The sequence below is a fragment of the Morchella sextelata genome (assembly GCF_020137385.1).
Source record: "Morchella sextelata strain SCLS chromosome Unknown scls_3, whole genome shotgun sequence".
Lineage (NCBI taxonomy): Eukaryota > Fungi > Ascomycota > Pezizomycetes > Pezizales > Morchellaceae > Morchella > Morchella sextelata.
The window spans coordinates 1,433,627-1,455,853 of record NW_025408618.1 but is presented as its reverse complement, the minus strand read 5'-3'; the positions used below and the strand labels follow the sequence as shown (position 1 = coordinate 1,455,853).

General features: G+C 47.9%; 7 protein-coding genes across 7 annotated transcripts; 3 read left to right on the top strand and 4 right to left on the bottom strand.

The window, feature by feature from the left end:
- Nucleotides 1-1,663: 1,663 nt before the first annotated feature.
- H6S33_009213 (uncharacterized protein) lies at nt 1,664-3,488 on the bottom strand (the record flags this gene model as incomplete). Its single annotated transcript, XM_044840583.1, has 8 exons — nt 1,664-1,669; nt 1,728-2,149; nt 2,229-2,902; nt 2,957-2,971; nt 3,031-3,091; nt 3,178-3,253; nt 3,327-3,382; nt 3,446-3,488. The coding sequence occupies 8 exons, from the start codon at nt 3,486-3,488 to the stop codon at nt 1,664-1,666; spliced, it is 1,353 nt and encodes a 450-aa protein (XP_044698028.1).
- A 953-nt stretch (nt 3,489-4,441) lies between these two features.
- On the top strand, nt 4,442-5,824 carry H6S33_009212 (uncharacterized protein; the record flags this gene model as incomplete). Its single annotated transcript, XM_044840582.1, has 3 exons — nt 4,442-4,642; nt 4,769-4,944; nt 5,140-5,824. The coding sequence occupies 3 exons, from the start codon at nt 4,442-4,444 to the stop codon at nt 5,822-5,824; spliced, it is 1,062 nt and encodes a 353-aa protein (XP_044698027.1).
- A 463-nt stretch (nt 5,825-6,287) lies between these two features.
- H6S33_009211 (uncharacterized protein) lies at nt 6,288-6,749 on the bottom strand (the record flags this gene model as incomplete). The annotated part of the gene is made up of 4 exons (XM_044840581.1): nt 6,288-6,308; nt 6,382-6,489; nt 6,599-6,670; nt 6,720-6,749. The coding sequence occupies 4 exons, from the start codon at nt 6,747-6,749 to the stop codon at nt 6,288-6,290; spliced, it is 231 nt and encodes a 76-aa protein (XP_044698026.1).
- Nucleotides 6,750-7,033: 284 nt separating this feature from the next.
- On the top strand, nt 7,034-8,364 carry H6S33_009210 (uncharacterized protein; the record flags this gene model as incomplete). The annotated part of the gene is made up of 2 exons (XM_044840580.1): nt 7,034-7,133; nt 7,202-8,364. The coding sequence occupies 2 exons, from the start codon at nt 7,034-7,036 to the stop codon at nt 8,362-8,364; spliced, it is 1,263 nt and encodes a 420-aa protein (XP_044698025.1).
- Nucleotides 8,365-9,076: 712 nt separating this feature from the next.
- Nucleotides 9,077-12,421, bottom strand: H6S33_009209 (uncharacterized protein; the record flags this gene model as incomplete). The annotated part of the gene is made up of 7 exons (XM_044840579.1): nt 9,077-9,189; nt 9,243-11,270; nt 11,348-11,410; nt 11,462-11,602; nt 11,670-12,005; nt 12,059-12,199; nt 12,256-12,421. 7 exons carry the CDS (start codon nt 12,419-12,421, stop codon nt 9,077-9,079), a joined length of 2,988 nt encoding a protein of 995 aa, XP_044698024.1.
- Nucleotides 12,422-13,903: 1,482 nt separating this feature from the next.
- Nucleotides 13,904-14,839, bottom strand: H6S33_009208 (uncharacterized protein; the record flags this gene model as incomplete). The annotated part of the gene is made up of 1 exon (XM_044840578.1): nt 13,904-14,839. One exon carries the CDS (start codon nt 14,837-14,839, stop codon nt 13,904-13,906), a length of 936 nt encoding a protein of 311 aa, XP_044698023.1.
- Nucleotides 14,840-19,099: 4,260 nt separating this feature from the next.
- On the top strand, nt 19,100-20,404 carry H6S33_009207 (uncharacterized protein; the record flags this gene model as incomplete). The annotated part of the gene is made up of 1 exon (XM_044840577.1): nt 19,100-20,404. One exon carries the CDS (start codon nt 19,100-19,102, stop codon nt 20,402-20,404), a length of 1,305 nt encoding a protein of 434 aa, XP_044698022.1.
- Between the last annotated feature and the right edge of the window lie 1,823 nt (nt 20,405-22,227).

Genomic DNA, 22,227 nt, shown 5'->3' with positions numbered 1-22,227 from the left:
CATTCACCAAAATACTACTTGTTGAGGTATTCTGGATCTTTGCATAAAATAAGGTTTGCTTGCCCTATCTGGAGTGAAAGCCCTACCCACACAGCGAAACTAGAGTCTCTTGGAAGATGAGCCACACATAACTCCCACAAAACCCCGCGTCCCCAAACCACTTTCACTCCACCATCTTTCTTTCTTCTATATCGTCGACTAACTGTACAGCTGTACCCCCTCATCATAATGGGAGAAAAATTGCATCTTTTGACCCCGACCCCCTCTTCCCTAGCATTGGGTATTACAATATCCTAACTTCCAATAATGGAACCATAGGTTGGGCTTCAACCACTTTTTTCTCGCCCTGTGAGATCTTGGTGATGGCTTGGGTAATATCGAAGGTCTAACAGGGGCAGAAATTGTGTCTGTTGTAGCAACAAATCATTAACACTTGCTTATCTGAGTTTTTAGCAACGCACGGTATTCCAAACCCGGCCCCTCGGTAGTTAAACAGGTCTGGCCGTGTTTTACCTCAGGTCTGCGTTTGGGCTTTGGTGTGGTAACATCAAATAAGCGGTAGCTACAAGTACCTGCCACTGTGTTCAAATAACATGCACTAGGAACAGCCCTGGAGACCTGGTAAAACGGTAGTCGTGATCAGCAAAAGAAGGCACAAACCAAGACAATTTGCCAACTCTAGACAGACACAAAATGTACCTTTGGCTGAGACAGATCAATCTCTCTTAGAGGGCCAAAATACTCCTGTGGCGAGAGAATACATACTTTGCTCACTGGTAATCAGTATTTTCCTTTCGACAAAGAACCCAATAAAACCAGACAAATCATTTGAAAAGCCATGTAAACCCGAGCACCTATAGTCTACAACCCGGGTATCAAGGGGCGGTGCTTGAGATGACAAACTAATCTTAGCTCATGGAGGAGACTAAACTACCAAAAGAGACTTCAATTCTCCGAGACGGATCGATTCCATGCATGCATTTAGTTGCTGTTTCTTCTGTCTGAGGGACGAAGCAAAACAGATACGGCTTACGCAGAAGCCACAATGATGCTATCCTATAAAAAGATATCTATCGCTCAACTAAACTTTTCTTATTCCTGAATGGCCACAACACAGAAATGTGGAATCCTCCCCATCTGGTAATCACAGGCCATCACTCACACCGGCTTGGCACTAAGAACCTCGTCATAGAGTCTCCCGTGGACATACTCACATATTATCCTGTCCTGTTACTGGAATCTGATTATTCAACTATCACCAAAGGTTGATTGAAGCTTTGGGATAAATTCGAGCCCTCTTATACTCTTTGAGGGAAAATGGCTTATTTTACACATATCTCCACCATAATGAGCGGGCCTAATACTCTTCACGTGGTTTATATATCGAAACTTTTTTCTACCTCAGTCCAAACTTCAAGGAGTAAACATGATATAAGAAGACAATAATACTTCTAATTGAGCTCGGACATTCAGACTACATGATTGGGGAATACACTCACCTAATATAACCACTCGAATTCCGCCGTATGGACACCCGCAAAAGAATAAAGAATTGATATGAAAGTAAAACAATACAAAAAGCGGATAACAGAAACGGAAAGAACCCCCCACCTCTATTATCATCTATTTACCTTCCTGGTAGTTAAAACAAAATAAAAAGCATTTAAGCCTACACAGAACAAGTCAGTATATTTCCCTACCACTATACACGAAATCAGCAAACTTACCCAAGCACCAATCAACGCCATACCCATTCCGCCCGCAGCAACCGCGCCGCAGGCTTGTATCCGTCTCTTTCCCGACAAGATCACATAAGACTCGTCACTCAAAAAATCTTCTGCCAAAAGTTCCACCAACCCAGCAAATAGCAGCAAGCCAGAGGAGATCGCATTCATGACGCCCACCATCAGTAGCCCAGTCTGTGAAGCCGGATCGTAGAGCTTGCGGGTTGCAAGACCGATGGCTTGACCAATGGGTGTGGTGGTACCGTACGCAAGACACATGAGCCATGGCTTTGGCGAGTTCTTTGGGAACACGGAAAGGGAGGCAATGCGACTGCCGAGCGCGAGACCTTCGAACGTCTGGTGGAATGCGATTGCAATAAGGAGGACTATGAAGTTAGACCCTGTGGCAACCGAGAGCGCCATTCCTATCCCACAGCCAAGTTAGTATTATGAACTTCGCTCCACTAATGATTTCCGTCGTTTCGTTTATGTTGAGCAACCTACCAATAAAAACACTATGAAACAAAATTCCAGCCTCTAGCAACATAACCTGCAGCAAATTCTTCTGTTGCTGTTGAGCTTCCGTCAATCTACTTCCTATTCTTTGCGGCCTGATGCTAGTGGCACTCATACTCCTGGGCCGTCTGACTACAGCACCCCGCGCCGGCCCTCCAGTCAGTGCCCTTGTCTCCTGGTTTACGCCATCATCACTGTCGCTATCCTCTACATCTTCCTCTGATCCTTCCGCCATTGTAGGTGTCGGTAGAAGACTATCCAAGTCCAAACTATCTCTCTCAATCTTCTGTAGCTGTTTACCAATGCTCGCGCTGCGCCTATGTCTAGTCGGCCTTGTTGGCATCATCCTGATGACGCTGCCGTCCGCATCCTCTTCATGAATCGTCGGGATAACTGCAGAGTTTGAGCGCGAGTGACCTGGTGTGGTACCACCACCGGTGAGTGGGGCCGCGGAATGACATCCACCCATGGACCCGCCGTTCATGGTGCTGAAGACCATCTCAACGGTGACAACGACAAAGACAGAGATCATGGCGATGAGGCCGGCCATGGCGGGGTAGGACTTGTTCCAGAATTCGGGGAGACATGGGTCGGTGAGGGATGTGAACGCTGTGGGGAGGAGGTGGACGAATGCGGTTGCTATCAGAACGCCGGTACCGAAGCTATGGAAGTGTTAGGAGTGGCCGCGCGTGAGCTGGAAGAGAGTGGGTAATTACTGCCGTGACAAGAATCTGGAGTAACCGTAAGTGGTCTGGCACGACTGAAGCTACAATGAAGGGAGGCGACTCACAGGAAATGTTGGGGGACCCGGACTGCCGGGAACTTCTTGACGATGAGTGGAAAGGAGCATGCTAAATGTTGTCAGCACCCCCGAAATGCCAAAAGCTCTCTCGGAACTCTAGTATGACGTAGAGAAAAGAACACCAACATAATATACTCTGAAACAGTATGATAAACAGCGCCAACACATGTAACGGAAGATTATAGGCTCCGTCAGACTTTCCACCGCAGACCTAACGCAAAAAATCGCAATCAATATCGCAACCTTATACCGGGAACAAGAGGATTAAAGCTTGTTCAACATACGAGTGAGGCTCTGGTTGTAAGCTCTGGCGCAAGATAAGGTGGGTTCTGGTTGAAACCTGCCAATGCGCTCCAGTTAGGCGGGACTCAGTCTGTTTCCGGATTCCGGAATGAAACGTTACCTTCGAATCCCGACGGATTCGTGTCGCGAGTCGGGCAGTTCATCGCAGAGGATGTCTGGGAGAGTGTATGGGTTGATCTTGAGCGCTCTCGGCGACGTGCGTGTGTGTGGTGTGCGTGTTTAGCTATGTATGTAGCAGTATCGAAGAATACCCGTACGAAGCGGTGTAGCAGATAGGAGAAGATAGGAAGAAGAAGCGCGAGAAGAACACAAATCAATAACGACGTAACGGTTCAATAAATGATATATGTATGTACGTATGCTGAGCTTCGACCTGCGAGTTACGGATACAGCTACTCATGTACGAACGAACGAACGAGAACGAGATGTCAGAAAGAAAGAAGACGAATTCGCCGAAGAAACAGCAGCAGACCCCCACAGCACAATGATAACCTATCAACAACAACACTCGTAGATGTAGATATGCACGTATTGTATTGAATTGTCTGTCTTGTATGTAGCTGCAGCACTGGCCAGAGAAGAGAATTAAAGGAAAAGAACATTCAAGGAGAAACGATGTCAGCTCCTCCAATTCGTGCCGAGGACCGATCACTTTCCATTCCTAGTCTCACCTCTACACCAAAAAGGGGAATATGTAGTGCCGCCAGATGAGCCAACCCTTGCCCTGTGGGTGGCTTCCCTCACGATTCCTAATGGAGAATATGCGCCGCCGTTAGGCGTTAAAGCTTCAGAGCCAAGAGTCCCAAGCCAGCTTCCCGACAAGGGGTACGTCTCCCGGGCCCAAGAAGTTGAATTGCGTTAGGGATTGGGGGATTTGAGGCTAGAGTGCAAGCAGATAATTGTAAATGATGCTTGGGGGGGTGCTCACTTAAGAACCCGGGCCAAAGACGTCCGACAACGTCCCCCTCTACTTACTCTAAATACCTAGCCTTTCTGCTTAATTGTTCTCTTTGGATCTTACCCTCTTTTTCTTCTAGTCTTTCTTTGAGGTTAACTTGTTTCCCCACACTCTCTTGAATCATATTACGTTGTCGACATGACTTCTTCTTCTGACCAAAATACTCGGCTCTTGCCGATTTCCTCTTCTGCTGCTTCTTCGAGCTCTTCCCAGGCAACCAAAAACGCATCCGATGCCCAGCAACCGCAGGACTCGGTGCGAGCGAAATATGCATGGCTCACAATATACTTTGCCCTCAACCTAGCGTTGACGCTTTACAATAAGGCTGTCATGGGAAAGGTGCAGTACTGATTTTCCTGCTCCCCTGTTATATTGTTGGATCCACCCAACAACCGGAAATGATCAACTGTCAGGAACTTTTTTAATAGTAGTAGTAACAATAATAACTAACAACTAAATTATTAGTTTCCGTTCCCATACTTGTTAACGGGAATCCATGCTCTCTGTGGTACCATCGGGTGTACGATATTTTATATGCGAGGGTCATTCCAGTTGACGCAGCTCACTGACCAGGAGAACTTGGTGATGCTTTTGTTCTCGATACTGTATACGATTAATATCGCTATCAGTAATGTCTCATTGTATGTCTCATTGTCTCTTTTTTCCGTCTTACTTGTTCTGCCCTGGAGGTATTTCTGTCAAATGCTATGGCAGAAATCAATCATATATCGGGCAATGATATCTTGAGCATGATACTATTCTTTCTACTTTAAGCCTAAGAATATTATTACTTGAACAAAAAAACATTATAAGAACTCATACTAACCGTTCCCTAGAAATCTCGTAACAATTCCCTTCCACCAGATCGTCCGGGCCACCACCCCCTTCTTCACCGTCATTATCTACGCCGTCTTCTTCTCCAAGACCTACTCCCGCCTCACCTACATCTCCCTAATCCCCGTCGTTCTCGGTGTCGCTCTCGCCACCTTTGGTGACTATTACTTTACCCCTCTCGGCTTCATCCTCACCCTCCTCGGTGCCTTCCTCGCCGCGCTCAAGACCGTCGTCACAAACCGCATCCAGACATCTGGCCTGCGTCTCTCCCCACTCGAGCTCCTTTTCCGCATGAGCCCCCTGGCTCTCGTCCAGACCCTCATCTACGCATACTGCACTGGGGAGATTGAGCGCTTGGAGGTGTATGCGGGCGAGCATATGGGTAGCAGAGATATTCTTATTCTGGCGGTCAATGGCGCGATTGCGTTTGCGCTCAATGTGATCAGTTTCACGGCAAACAAGAAGACGGGCGCTCTGACAATGACGGTCGCGGCGAATGTCAAGCAGATACTGACCATTGTGTTGAGTATCATGTTTTGGGGGCTTGCGGTCAGCTGGTTGAATGTGTCGGGGATCTGCTTGACGTTGGCGGGAGGTGCGTGGTATGCGAAGGTGGAGTTGGAGGCGAAGCAGACGAGGAGTGCGGCGCCGGCGTTGGAGCCTTTGAGGGAGGTTAAGGCTGGGTAGATGGAATCTTTCTTTTGGGTACTTTTTTCATGGGACGGTCATAGGGTGCTAGGGCATATATCTGCCTTAGTTTGTATAATTATTAGGGCTAAATTGTAGTTATTAAAATCATTTTTAACTCGTTTATATTCTGGTTCCATAAGTATGGGGAAATCTGATAGTGATTTGTACTGTTTATATCTACGTCTAGTCACGAGCCAAAACTACAGCTACTAGATATTATCAATTTCACTGGAGAAACCAACAACAAAGACAGAATGCTCAGCGATGGAACGGATTTCCGGTAGGGTATCGGTCCAAAACACTTTTTGATAGCTGTATTTTATAAGTTCCGAGCAGCCCAACCAGCCTAATTGGCCTGACCCGTGCAGCATTCTTTATACGTAGCAGCCCTTTCCTATCCCATGGCAATTTCGTCCTAATATATTATCCGCGTATCGTTCCAGTTCATTTCTTATAGGTTTTAGTTTATTCTTTCGAGTGCCTATAAACAAAAGCAATGTCAGTCTGGCCGTACTACAGGAACAATTGGGATTAGGAGTGGGCTCAGAACGTACCTCCAACATGACAACTGAGTTTCCCCTTATCACGACTGTGCCGATGCGAACCTTCTCACCGCCATCCTTCTCCTCGACAGCATCGTCAAGAACGATGTTTAGAAAGACCTAGATTACCCCTCGTTAGCATTCCGTCCAGACCAAGCTGTACCCACAGAGTTCCGTGGCACAGCTAACGAAGAGGTAGCAGAAAAGGAAGCTACAGAGGGAGAGCTACATCGTATCCTCTAAGCACGCCAATGACCTTGCGGCTGCCATTGAGCTGCACGAAAAGACGCTTATCGAGGTACTGCCAACCAGTTAGCGACTGCCATTAGGACCAGAGGGTTCTCTCCTACCTTCTTGAGTTCTGGCTGAGCTTGTGGCATCTTTGAGTTTGGTGTATAGAGAATGACGGACGTGAGTGGGGGGTGAGGTGTTGGAGGGGAATGGAAGCCTGAGATTAACGTGTTGGAGGCTTGAGACGTTGTCAGTCGAGTCTTGGCGTTGGAAGCGCGTGTATGCGGCTAACTGAACCAGGGTCTCCCGACGTCACTAGCTCGAAGGAACTGGCCGTCGTCGCGACTTCCTGGGCGGTGTTTGGTAACCAGATCGGAGGAGCTGACCTCAAGTCTTTGCATATTCACTACTTTAACTTAACAACACTCCAATCATGAGGTCCTCATTCGCGTCGCGCCGCCCGAAAGCTAGGAAAATTGAGGCAGATGAGAATGAGGAGGACGAAGACAATTCTTTAGAGAAGCCTACAGAAGGTATCTGCCTCTCCCGCCTAACCCTAGGCCTTAAACAGGTAGTTCATAGCTAATTTCTCACTCTACAGCTCCCCGTCCAAAAATTACAAAAAAGAAAAAAGCAACCCTACGCCTCTCTTTCGGCGGACCTGACGCCGAAGCTGCCTCCTCCGATACCGCCGACTCAGAAACCCCAGCATTCGTGCCCAAAAAGTCTGCCCTGAGCCGGAAAGCTATTGAGCGTAATGCAGCGCGCAAATCTGGGCTCGCGGCTGGCGTTGTAGGGATAGACCAGCTCAACGCCACAGCGACAGAAAGGCCAAGCTACTCGAAGGAATATCTCGAAGAGCTAAAGAGCAGCACCCCAACAGCACCTATACCTGGGCCGGAAGAAGAAGAACAGGAGAGCGGGGACTATGATATGATCATGGACGATGATGTGATGGCGGTCGTGGAGAAGGGAAATCAGAACCAGAGCGTCGTCACCAGATACACCGACGTCGCCCCCGCAGGAACAACAGGTATTCTGGACGAAGGGCTTGTCCGAGTTCTCAAAGCGCGGCGGGCCGAGAAATCGACACGAACAAAGGCGGGCGACTTCATCTCGCTCGACGGAGACTCGGACGATAATTCCAACGAGATTCTGCTCAAGAGTAAGAAGAAAAAGTCGCGGCTAGTACCGCTTGATGAGGACGAGGAGATGGAGAAATACGTCGAAGACGAACGTATTGTTCTCGGTGGCAAATCCGCTCAGCGTAGGCAGGAGATTATCCGCCGTAAGGGTATTCGTGATGCAATCGACGAGGCAGAAGGTGTAGTATCCGATGCCGACTCTGTTGTTTCCAAAGACAGTTTAGAGGAAGAGTGGGAACGTGATCAGATCAGAAAGGGAGCATTTTCGTCAAATGGTCCCGGATCTGTAGCGTCTGACCTTGAGTTGCTAACACGACAACCGCCTCATGTAACCCCGTTACCTAGCTTAAAGGATGCGATGAAGAGGCTGCAGGATTCACTTGCGGCTATGGAATTTAGGAGGGGGCAGACACTGAAGATGGCAGAGAGTCTACAGGCCGAAAAGAATGAAATTGCCGAGAGAGAGAATATGGTCCAAGAAAGACTGAGGGTTGCCGGGGAGCAATATGAGAAGATGAGGGGCGATCTAGGTATGGGCGGAGGCGCTGAGGGAGTAGTTAGCAGAGGACTGGAGAGCTTCGGAAATACACCGATAAGGATTGAAGGAGGAGGCGAATGATAGAAGACGATAATGGATAATAAAGCATGTAGAGTATTTAGAGAGGCTACTCGTTAACCCTAATCATTCGAAGATCCGTGAGGTGATTTTGGAACATAAAATATCACTCGTAAATGAATTTCACAAGAAAACTATATTCAATCCTAAATGGTAGAAATGCTTCTTGGGGAAATCCGAGACAAGGGCTCTCTCAAGCTATAAGGTCTTATAATAATACCATCTACCCTATCAATCCCGTAAAGAATCACATGCATTACCACCCTCATCACTCTTGATTCCCCTTTTATCATCAGAGAACGGCGCAAAACCATATTCTCAATGGATTGATCGAAATCCTGCTAAGGTAAATATTTGTCGCGAGAATTAACTATATTAGAGGAGTAGCTGGTGGTGAACGTATTACTACATGTAGTGAATTAGAGAGGACCGTGTTGGTGGTTAACAAAAAAACCTGCCAACGCAACATCAAGGTAGTATTTTTCTACAGCAAATTTTCATATTTCATTTAATAAGTACTAAGTACGTACTCAAGCAAGTGTTAACGTTTCTCTTCATGATCATAGCCCGAGATAAAAAAAAAAAAAAAAAAAAAAACGGCAGCATAAATCCTAAGCTCATAAAAATAAAATACACCGAAGCAAAAGCAAAGCGTTCACACAATATCCATCACAATCATTAAACACGCTTACTAAACCACACAGGGTTTAGATTTTCAGAACTTCAAAAGTCTTCTCAGTTCAGCCTTGAATCCGATTGGGAACGTGCTGACGAAATCACTCAGGGCCTCAGGCCGATTAAGACCCTGTTCTTCGCATTGTCCACTCACTATTATGAAGGTCAGTACATAAAACCTAAACCGAAGAGATCTGCTTAAATACCAATGCCAATTATAAAACCCGATTCTTTAGATCCTTCGATAACCACACACATGCGTCCATATGCACCATGGGAAAATCCCGAGTCTAGCCTAGCAAAGACTGAAGAGGATTTGGTTATATTTTTACGGAGACCCCCACAGATTGTAATATCGCCAAATGTAACGGATCTATGGCCAGGAATAAGTATCCTCAACCCCAATGGATCATTCTTTGCTGCATCCATGGGATTATAACCAATTGTGGCAATGTTTGCCCCGCTGTGGCCAGGTGTTACATCTTCTTCGATTAACATATCAATTCCAACAAAGTCCTTCGCAACTTTCTGTTTGTCTTCAGGCTCAAAGATTGCTATTCTTGCAGAGATATCCCATGCTCTCAAAATTACTTTGATAGCCTCTGGGTCATCACTGGGATTGGACCAGTTAAGGTAGCCATTCGAGACAAAAATATCAATCCCGTTATTACGCGACTCAAAATCCTCAATTTGATCCTGAAAAGACTGGACCGCTGTGCTGGGAGCCCAGGGATGAAAATTCAGCGCTGTAATGAATAATCTTTCCGTAACCCAAAATCCACTGAGAGAAATATTGGCCCCCAGGTTCCAAAACCTCCCCGTACTAACGACCAACTTCTTGAAAGTTGAGGATTTGGTTGCGTGAAAGAATGGATGATAATCAGCGGATCCAGGATGAAAAGAAACATCCCCGAATGGAGTTGTCATATGATGCCTTTTTGGTGCCGGTCCATCATAGCCTTTCTGTAATTGCTCTAAGTTATTATTCTCTTGATCTTTATTACACCCGGAGAACATGTTTGTATATTCATGGTCAATTCGATAGCTGATACTAGGGAAAGGTTTGGCGGTCATAAAAACATCACGGAGAGACAGATTATCCTGCACAATGTTTTGAGGAGGCTTGACTGGAATTGCCTCGGTTTTGGGGATAAACTCCTGCGCTGTTGGAGCCTGATGAATAAGTGCCCCCTCGGAAAACTTTCTTTTGAGTTCTCTCAAGAATTTGATATCATCATGGGTGATACAAGTGTAATCATCTTGCTTGGAGATAGGTTTTGGCCTTACCCCCAGAGTATCGGGTTGGGCATATGCATGTGCATGATAGCTTTCAGCAAGAGCATCAATTTCGGAATTTGGCTTCATACTCGTACTGCTTGAAAATGATGGATCCTGGCCGAGGGTTGTGGGACTAGATGGTTCCGAGGAGCCAAGGAAACCAGAATCAATAGTCGCTCTGGTATCTCCGGATTTTTCCATCTTTTCCTTGGATTTCCAACGCTTCTGGTTCTTAGCTTCCGACTCCGTAGCAAACCTATGAAGATTGATCAATTTCTTAAACTCTTTTTGGTGCATAGAAGGAGGTGCATTTTGCCATTTGTGGAATTGAGTTGTTCCTTTTGCCTCCTCGAGTATTTTCTCAAGTTCTTCACCACTGATCACAGGGAATTCGCTATCATTTGATATGAGCGAGCTATCACTGATAGAAAAGTCCGAAGAACCAGAATCCTCAAGAAAAAACGGATCATTCCAAGCACTATCATAGGAAATATCTGGTGATGGTTGAAGAAGCTTTTTAAATGCCTCTGAAGAGCACCTTTGTAGTTCGTGGGATATATGATGAGGAGCAGCTGATGTCTCAGTGATATCGTCGTCTTCTGAGTCATCGCTCATAAAATTACCATCTAGAACCCACCTAGCATGGGTCCTATAGGCAACAGGTTCATCATTATCCTTATTTATATTATCTGTATCGAGATTATCTAGGGATCCTAAACCGTTCGGCAAATGGCTATGAAAGACTCTATCTTTCAGTACTTGAGGGATGATACGTTCAGTATCAAGAACGCAGGGTTTTAGTGGAATATCAACAATGTTGACCGCCTCGGGTTCAACCCTTCTATGGTGAGTTGTGGGGGCATTGGTCGGCTGTGTAGAAGGCTGATCGCCGCTTTTCTGGTTATGTTTCCCCCTTCTGTTTTGATCCTCCTGCGATGTAGAGAGAGAGATTTTATCTAGTAGTACATTGATTAGAAAAACCGAAGACTTGGCTGGGGAATTCTTCAGAGTAAAGTTCATATACTAGACAAACCTTGAGCGTAGTTGAATTTCACCGTAGGTGGCTCATTGATATAGGAAGAACCCAAACGATCGACTTATGGATACTGAATTAGCGATAACATGGAAAAAAACATATCTGACTTACCTTTTAAACTGGTATCTGTCGCCCACTCTGGATACTGGATAAACTTCACCCTAGGCTTTTCATAACTGCTTACTCGAGAGGCAGTTGTTGTAGTTCCTTTAGAAATAGATCTAGAGTTAATTTTTGTTTCCTTGGGAGGATCTGTGATTGATGAGAGGACGAAGCATTAGTAAGTAATGTAGATTCCCAAGTGAAACTCAAAACAAACCTTTGGCTGCTTGCTGTTTTTCCGCCCAGATGTGCCATTGAAGAGCCCATCGATGAAGAAGACTCAAAGGTTGAAACTTGGCACGAAGCTTTGAAGCCTCTTCTTTAGCACCCCTCCATTCATATCTACGAGCAGCAAGCTCTACTGGATCCATATACCAAGCTTCAGCGCGGTTAGGTGGGGGAGGTAGCCAAGACTTCATAGGATCAATCGAAACATTGGTCCATGGAAGGTCGTATATCGTTGGCTCTGAGAAGGATTGTTTTTCGATGGGTGTACTATCACTGTCATAGTTGAAGATGGTATCTAAATCCTTAGATTGAACGGGATCGTATGCTATAACAAATTTAGTACTTTAAGAATGAGCGGAGATTTTTATTTGCACATACTTGCTGGAGGGTTCATGGTCCAAGTTTTATCAGTAAATGGATTTTGGGGGGTTTTACTGATCATCTTCCACTGCTCATCAACGTAAAGACATCCGGCACTTATTTGATGGCCTTCAGGGACAGGCATAGTCAAAAAGGCTGCTATGTATTCGAATTAGTAGCCGATCCAATTCAAGGTGCATGTAGGTATGACATACGAGAGGGAGCCTCCTGATATAAGTTAAGATTCATCAATCCTTTCTGCATAGCCTCCATCCGCTTCCTGTTCATTATTTTTTGGGCCTCTGAATAGTGCTGATGAGGCAACGTTCCAACATTTTTCGAACTTTCACCGGGATACGCCCAAGGGTTTATGGAAGCCATTACCAGCCTTGTAATACAAGAAGCTACAATGGTAAGTTGTTCAGGATAAGGTTGTGTTAGCTATGAGGTCCGTGGTGATGAAGAAGAGACGGAACTTTGAAGAGGGCATTAGTGGAGAACAGAAAGAAGGACAGGTATGTAACTACACCCCGTATGGGTACCTTTCGTTTTTCTGTGGTGCTTTAAACCGCGCTAGATTCTTCACTGGAATACGTGTACCTTTTCCACCCTCAGCCCAGTTGTGATTATAAATGTATACAGCAATTACATGTAGTGCCCACCATTGCTCGGCCTTTGTGGGTGAGATGTAGATTTCCGAATTACCATACATGTACTTTTCACCACTGGCACCATGGCTAGGCGTTTCCACCCTTCAATCCAACACTTCTTCGCCCAATTCAGGTAAGCAGATATATAGCAAACCAATCAATCGCATTTAGCTATCTGTTGGTCCTCCTCTCTATCCATCGGGATGGCTTGTTTGGACCGGTAAAGAGGTGGAAATTGTGTCTTGCATTATCATCATCCCAGGTTCTTCATCAAGCCCTATTCCCGTTATTTCTTAAAATGAATTAGACAGTGTTAATTTATCAAAGACGTAGGTGAAGGGACCAAATTAGCCACTATTTTGATTGTTGAAAGCCAAAGCCATCAAGGCTATCGACCTTATAGGGGTATACATATCCTGGGCCTTCGAGGTTTCTGATTCCTTGCAAGCGACGGCGAGGCGTAAAGGGCCTCGGTCTCGGATAGCGCACTGTGCTGGGACATTTGTTGCAGGTAGCTATTTACGAGAAGCTCTAATTCTCCATTGCCAGAAACCAGTCTCTGAGTACCATCAGATAGACGTCGACTGCCATAAGACAGGATCATTGAGAATAGCCTCTCTCGAGTATATAGGTTAGACTACTCAAGGAACAGATACTATTGATGAGGGTATCAGCGTGCCCCCGTGAAGAGTAATTCATTTTATATCGATGGCAAATGCTATTCGGGTATCAACCAGTTTCAGTGACTTTAATCGCTACATTAGGAGTAATGTAAGAGGGATACATGTATCATATCTTTTTTCTTTCTCGGGCTCCGGGTGAGATTCCAGATCGGTTCTACTTCTCATGTATAAAACTTGCTAACTCTAGCAATGACGGGAAGGGAAACTAGATAATTTAAGATTCAAAAGTCTCGCATTCTTAACCGCGGTTCTGGTGGTGTGTGCTCCGGTCACCAATTCTTTTACTCTCGCATTCTCTTATCGATACTCTGTAACTTTAGACCAACCCCCAGGCTGCTTCGAAAAATCAACCGGTTCCATCAATCATTGACATCCAAAAGAGGCTTAGTCACTTGATCTATACACGACAAATGTTATTGAACCACAATCGAATCTCGTAATTCATAATAATCCTATACATATCCTACAACCTGTGAGTCCTTTCAAAACAACACGTAATAAAACTAAGAAGAGAAATCAATCCCCTAAAACTACAAACTTAAAGTCCTGCTAGGCTTCTCCGTCCCAGGAGCGCCCTCACTATCATTCAACAAATCAAAACGATTCTCATTGTCACCACCTTTACCCCTTGTGGTACCCATAGCATAATCCCTCTTTGCCTTCTGCGCAAGCATATGGATCGCCCCGGCACGGCCTGGGTCCTCGTTACTATCGATATCGGTTGTTATTTTAGTGTCCTTCGGCACCTTCGACCAATCCAGTCCTGGCTCCAGTGTCTCTTCATTTCGTGCGGTATGCGGGACCTTCTTGCTGGGATTACCATGTCCACCACTCGTAGTTGTAGTAGTCGACCCAGCAGTCTGCCTAGATCCACGCCCCTCGCCGGCGGTACTATCACCGCCCGAATACTTTGAGGCCCCCAGTCCTCCCCCACCACTGGACGCTCCGATCCTGCCGCCCTCGGTATTCAAACTTTCAAACTCTCCCGCTGACACGTTATACGCGCCCATACTCCCACTCCCCGAGAAGTCACCGCACTCCTTCGTCTTTTCCCTCACCTGCCTATCCGCATGACCCAGACCCCCCTCGAGGCCCTCCTTCCCGGCATGCAGCGTCCTGACATTCCCCCCGCCCTCTCTTGGGTCAACGGCAAATGTGCCTCCTAAACCGGAGGAGCCAGAGATTCCCGTGGGGCCGCCAGCGGAGAAGGAGCCACCCGCGCGGAGAGAATCGGCGGCGAGTGAGTCCTTGGCGACGGGACCGCTGTGCTCGTATTTCGGGGAGCGGCGACCGGAGGGGTCGGTGCTGACTTTTTGGCCGTGGGTTGGGTTACTCTGTGCGGTGTTAGAATGGTGCGCTGGGTCGGGGGGAAAGATTGTGTGTGTGAAGGGGACGGGGCGGTGGTGAGGGTGATGCGGGGAGTACGTGGAATGGGCGGTATAGGTAGCGGTAAGAGTTATGGGCATGGTATTAAGCTATTGATAGTGGGTAAGATTAATTGATAGGATTTGTACCTTGTGCGTAGACGGCATATTGGAAATTTCAACTAATTCCGGGGAGAATAGATATATCTGGTTTTCGTCCTAAGCTTCTTCTTCCTCTGCCCTACGAAGTGACCTCGGGAGGCCTAGGATGAACGGATGGGATGGGATCGTATGAGATGATTCGATCCTAGATACGAAAATGAGATAAGAAATGGACCCGGTAAACTAAGGCGATTTTTTTTTTTTGCTAGTCAAAGCTAAAGTGGAACGATGATAGAGTAACACTTTACTTGGGGTAGGAATTGAAGAAAGAGAAATCGAATCATTCTGCCCACGGGGTTGCCGATTATATCTTTCTCACTAGCAGCACAGCTACCAAGACAGCTTCAACAGCTATTACCATGAAGCTATGTAGCTATGAGGTAATGTGATGTCAGAGTGAGGAATTGAGTGTTTTGCACGTCTGTCGATCTAGCACAAAGAGCTTTGTACAGTTTGACGATCACGAAAAGCTGGAGCTGGAGCAACTCTTTGATCAAACCCGATACCCACAGCTAATTGCAAGTACCGGCGAAATCCACAGTTTTGCAATCCGCGGTGGACCCGGCCGCTCTACCGAGGATTCGCTCCATCGGCAGGTAACTTGCAAGCCAAAGTACTTGTACTTTACTCTAGGGATCGTCCGGCCGGTGCTGTACTACTACGTTAGAGTACATGGTTGCGGCCGGATGAAACGTCAGATCTGATAACCTTACCTTACAGAAACCCGCATGGATTATTATCATGCCACCTGGGTTTGCAATCCAACCCGCCCGTGCGCAGGCGGTGAACAGGATTCTCTATTTCGAAAATCCAAAGCCGGGGAATTCAACCCGAAACTGGAAGTCGGAAGCCTCCCCGCGATGGCCTGAGGAAACTTGTTTCGAGTGCCGCTCTCCTCCGCATTCATTCATATTCATTCGTTGTTAAGGCTGAAGTCCCAGCACTGGCAAATTAAAAAGCAGCCAGACGGATATAGATATATCCAAAGAACGCTCCAATAGATATGTAGCCATCATACCACGCCCGTGCCGTCAATTGCGGAGTAAAGCTGGGCTGATTTCTCCCCATAAATGCAACGATATTCCTTGCCTGCCCGCCCGTGGGAGGAGGTTGTTCTTTTGTTTCAATCGTAGTAAGAGGATGATGCCGGTACTCTAGGTACATGCTACGGGTAGACCCGGTCCTACCCTTCTTCTTATGAGCTTAATGGTCCCCGAGTAGCGATCACGTGCGGCGCGTTCTAGAAAAAACATCGTGTTCGTCGTCGGCAATAGCCGTCGCGTCGTTTCGGGAGTTATTAGACTACGAAACTCTACATACATGTAACATCACTCGATCGATTCCATGCTCTTCACCCGATACAGTTCCTAGAGGCGAGGAGATTGATTGAGACCGCAACAAGAAAAATCCTTCCTTGTAGCTACGAGTACATCGAAAGGATCAAAATCACAGGCCAGGGGGGTAGATCTCTACGGGCGGTACCATCGAGACTCCAACAGAGCTCTGTATGAGAAAAACCATGCCCAACGAAACCACCGCAAGGAGGATCTCGGATCAATTTCTGCTAGCAGATCGCACTCTAGCTTCCCCCAGATTCTCCTTGTTCTGTTGGGGTAGCCTGTAAAGGTATTCTATCCAGGTTGGCAGGTAGGAGTCAAATTTCAATCACTTGGTCAAAAGGACACGTTCCCCTCAAAAAAAAAAGATCACCCGGAAAAACTGGTGATGTTTTCGATATTTCTCGGAAGAAAAAAAAAAAAAAAAAAAAGACGGTGAGATCAGATCATTCCGGAATTTCTTTTTATTTTTGTGGCGTTACCATCTATCTACCCGCTGGACTGGACTGGGCTGGGGTTGGTGAGTGGGTGGTTCAGCCTCAAATCGATGAGTTGATGGATATTTACATGGGCCACCCCGGCTTCACCCGATTGCACCGCCGGCGGTAGTTGCGAGGTTGAATATCTGAGCTCTCAGGAGCTCTTGAGTTTGTTTTGTCTTTGTTTAATGGTGTGTTATGGTATGGCATATGATGGGGGCGGGTAATGTATTGCAATTATGTGGGGGAAGTATGAGAAATCAGGCAGAAACGTTAAATCATACAAAAGTCGACGATGCGAATGTCGTATGGCAGTGACTGGTCAAGTTTTTTATCGCACAAACAGACAGCATCCTTTCTACAAACGCACACACCCACGCTGACGGGGAAAAAAAACTTTTATTTTTCACTTGGGGTTTTCTAGTGCTGCTGTGCTCAGGTACCCCATGCCTGATGATCTACCGACTGCGCTGCCACGGTGTAAGATAGATAGATGGCCAGGCATTCATTCGTGTCAATCCCAAGCGAGAGCGTTTCTGTTTCTGCCGCCCCCAACCTGTCTGTCTGATATGTATGAGAGCAGATACTCTTCTATCTACACACAGACAAGCGAAGCTGGACTGGACTGGATTGCTATGCATCTCAGTATCATAGATACGAAATGCTACCCTTAGGTCCATCGCACCTCTTTGTACAGCACATGTAGATTACCATATAGATAGATAGCAGCCCCGCCCTACGCTTTGTTTCTATATCTGTCGCTGGACGAACAACAAACCCATATTTTGTTTTCCTCAGCCAGCCAGCCAATGGATGGGATACGAGGGAGCGATAAAAAGAGGGGTTTTGGCTGTTCGATAAGTACGTACTCTACCTAAAACTTGCAAAAGAGAGACAAGTAGGTATCGAATCATTATCATAGTACATAATCGCTGGTGGTGGTGGGGGGGGGATGTAAATGGGGGGTGAACGAGGAATGGGGAATAGGGAATGGGAACCTGCTATTCGAACGACCGACTTTAGGCCGTGTGTGACCTGACCAACATACCATATCCACGTATGTATTGGCCTGAGCCATGAGCAAAATAGGTCGACGTGGTGCTGGATGGACAGGATTGATGGATAGGATGGGATAGGATGGGATACTCTACTTAGATAGAGTAGGTAGTTTATGTTGTAGGTAGGTACATGTGTGTGGAGTTATGTAGATATACCTGCTTTGCTGCTTGACTTGCTTGGGTTGAAACATGCTCGACATGCGGTTTTGGTGGGGGGATTGTTCCGGGACATGGGTGAAATTCCCGGTAGCGAAGTCATTTTTCAGTTTCATGGTTTTTTTATGCGCTCCTCCTTCCATATCCATGAAGTCAGAGTCTCAGAATTCGGTCTCTCTAGTCTTTTTTTCCTTTTTTTTCTCGATATCGTAACCAATATGCATGTAGTGCGGCGGCGGTAGTGGTTGTGGTGGTGGTGGGAACTTGAATTGGGCGTCTCTTCTCCCTCTTCGTGCGTGTTGCGGATTATCCATCCCGATGTCGGTTGAGGGAGGGTGTGTGTGTGACAGATTTTACTCGCCTTCCCGTAGCGTGGCCGATATCACCCGTATGGAGCAATTCTGTCAGCGGTCGCCGGTGGGCCATCAACAGCATCCCTGTCTGACTGATAATTCTCTCGCCGCAACACACACAGACAACCACAGACATGCACACACACGCGCAGATTCCAGAGCCAACCAACCAACCAGCCTCTCTCAACCGACCGGGAGCCCGTCACTTTCCACTCCTGCCCTAGTAACTCCGGTTCTCTCCCGCATACGCGCAAACTATGCAGGCCCCTGTCGGGCAGAGCCGCGTGTCTGAGTTGACTGCTGCTGGGTATGCGAGAGTAACCTTGCTTTATTGCGGGTGTGGTGGTCATAGTGTATGTGTGCATAGTGTTTTTTGAGTGTTTGCAAGGCTGGGCTGCAGCTGCTTAACCTCTCACTCCCTCGCTCAACTCACTCACTCATTCTCTCACTCATCACAAACTCGTGGCTGCCCCCACCTTGAATCACCCCTTTTCGTCTGGAGCTCTCTCTCTCCTTCCTCTTCTCACTCTTTCTTGCCAGTGTATATAACTGTTTGACGGCCCCCCATCAGTCCGCCGGTCTTGACTTCTCACAACCTTTTCTGCAGCCTGCCCCATCAACACAGCACCCACCACGCACAGCATATATATATACACGATATCTACTCATCAAGAGTCTTATAAAGTCGAGCCAGCACCCAGCATCAGCATCCTATCTATTTAGAATACATTACAGCATATAGAGATATATAATATTAGCAACTACAGCTAATTGCACATACCGCAAAAGAATACAATACAGCCTAGCTCTCGTCACCATGTCGAACGCCATGAAAAAGCTCAAGCTCCTCCACCACCTCACGGCCGCCTCTGCCAATGCCACAGCCAGCACGAGCAGCATGCCACCACCCCCGGCATCCGCGCAGCAGTTCCCCACTCCCCCCACATCCCCAATACGCCACCACTTCCACCCGCAGTCGCAGTCCTACCTCGACGTCTCGAATGCCCTGCGCTCTGCCCGTCATGCACTGAACAGCATTCAGTCCTCCACCGTTGTCCCCCAGCAGCACCAGTACCACACGCAGGCAGACCAGCTCATGCGAAACTCACACTACGCCGCCATGGTCCAGCAGCCTCCCAGGCCTTCCGGCGCTCCCGCATGCCTACTGCCGCAGGCATTCATGGTCCTCACACCCAATGACCCCCACCCAGCCATCTGCCTGCCCGCATCACCTCCGCCAGTGACGTCGCACATGCACAACCACTACCATCATCACTCAACGCTCATCCCACCCGTCCCAATCAACCCGCCAATCCAGCAGGTGCTCATGTCCGAGCAGGCAGTCCCACGGGGAAACACGACAATCTACTCATCTCGCCCCCCAGCTCCCGCATACCAGGGTGCCTCGCACTACCAGTACCAGACGACCCGCCGTCCCAGCACACACAAGCACCCACGCCTCACCACCGACGCCGTCTCCAAGATCGGCAAGGACTCCCGCCTCGCCCGCTGGGAGCGTGTCGTCGGCTACGTGCGTGAGCAGCGCAAAGCCAGCGCCGCTAGCCAGGCAGACAGCACCCCCGAGGACCCAACCCTCTCTGCTATCGAGGCAAAGAAGGCATTCATCCGCGAGATCGAGCGCAAGAACCACTTTCTCGACATGATCGACTACGACGAGCAGAAGCAGCGATCACTGTGGAGCGGCGGCAGCGCGGGCACGAACGGTGTTGATGAGTTTGTGTGGAGCGAGGACGAGGACGACGATTCCTTCCGCAAGGTGGTCGAGAACCAGCATGCACTCGAGGAGCACAAGCGCCGTTTGGACCGCCTGTACCCCGAGGACGTTGTCAAGGAGAACGTTGCAGCGGCGGAGGAGGGTGTGTTTACGCTAGAGGATGGCGAGGCCACAGTGAAGGATTTTGAGATGGGGAATGGGTTGACGAGGTCGCCGAGGAGTGAGAAGAGGCCGAGGAGCTCGCCGGCGGTGGAGTCAAACGCCTTTTGGGAGTCGATGAAGAGGACCGAGATTGAGAAGTTGCCTGAGCTGAGGAGGGAGAGCCAGATTGAGGGCGGTTTGGACAGACTTGTGGGGAGGGAGATGAGGAGGTTCTCCGTTTACTAATTCCTTTCTCTCGCTTCGTTTTTTTCTTTTCTTGACGACAAAAGTCTTTTTTATCATGTTTAATTACCACTACCACTACTAGCTACACCGGACCTACATTCTACATTACGTTTTTTTTTATATATATTCTTATGTTTTTCTTTTTATCATTCAGGATGGGGGGGCGTCTGGGTTTTTGCTTTTATTATTATCACCACTTTTTATATTTTTTTATCCTGCAAATATTGCATAGATAGTTTTATATTTAATGCACCCTTTTTTGCACTCCACACTCACCTCTTCTCCTAGTTGGTTTTGCCAGTTTTCTAATCTCCCTTTTTTTTTCTTTTTCTTTCTGACAAAAAAGTTTGGGGTTTGGTTTGCGGGTTACGAGGACATGCATACTTAGACCTTATGAATACTTGGCTTGTTGTTATTACTCTACTCTAGAAATAATGGAATGGAAAACAATAATCGCTACTCTACCATAGTACCTACTTGCTTCCTCCTAGATGACCTAGAACCAACAAACCACGGCCAACCACCAACAGAGCCAAGCACGTGACAACGAGTGATATCCCATGCCCCAGCCCAACCCTCCGCCCTGAATAGCCGGACGGGTTGGGGAGGGAGGGAATTACAAGTGTCCTCGTCATTTCGACGAGCGCCAATGATCGACGGTAGGCAGTGCTTTTGCTATAAGTAAAGTAGGCAGAAAAAAAAAAAAAAGGTTGAAGGGCGGTGGGTAGTAGATATATCCCTTGGCCCGATCACTCGCCGGGAATAGATCGATGGCGATCCGTCACTCGGGGGGTCCACCACTCGAGAAGGTTACCTACTCTAGGCAGGGGGGGGGGGGGGGTAGAGGACGTGGGTTTGGGCAATTCGGGGGAAACGTACCGTGGGGAACCGGCCGGCTGGAGACGTTAGAGCCTGTCTGCGTCTCGTGGCCCGGCCGCAAAAGCAATTTTCCGGCCCCTTCCTTGTGACAGCCGGCTTTTCTTTCTACATACTGCTGTTGCCCCCCCCCCCCCCCCCGCGGTCGTACGTACCTGTCAATCAAATCCCCAGCCAGCCTCGTATCACAAGCTGTGAGTAACGAACCCTCAGCAGGGGGGGCAAAACCACACGCCCATTCTGTGATATCCCCCCTCCCCCCCCCCCACATCCGGCTAGTCCATTCCCGGGTTGGCCGTCCCTTGTGTCGGGCCAAGGGAAACACACTTCTTCGGCACCGAGAAACGGCACTCTAAGCACTACAGCCCTACTACTCTATTTCCACAGTTTCCCCGTATGGCGTGGTTAGTCCGTGCAATCCGACGCTTCCCCCCCCCCCCCCCGGCGGCCCCGGATTGTTTGGGGTCCCTAGATACCCGCAGGCAGGGTCGAAAAGACGGTAGTGCGGGCGGGAGGGACGGACGGGTGCTGGTTTATTCTCCCCGTGGGATCCGGCGGTGGTGGTGGTGGGTGAAGATGGAGGTTTGGGGTATGGGGGTGCACGTGGGAGTGGGTGTGTGCGGTGGGGAGGGCTGGATTGTGTTGTGGGCTTGAGGAAGGGGGGTTGGGTTGGGTTGGGTTGGGTTGGGTCATGGGCGATCACTCACCCGGGTGTGGTTATTAACTGGGTAGGTCACGGTGTCGAGCAGTAAAGAGCCCGCTGTCGAGAAGAATGGTGTCCTGTCCGGGCTGCTATAAAATCATCGCTTTTATTGGCTTTAGCCACCGATATATATCAGTTAAGAACTCTAAGACTCGTCCTGATTTCATGAATTCAACAGTGGTACACGTTCAGTGGGTCATTGAACTGCTGCTAGCTGCTATCATTGACTTGACCGTTTTGCAAC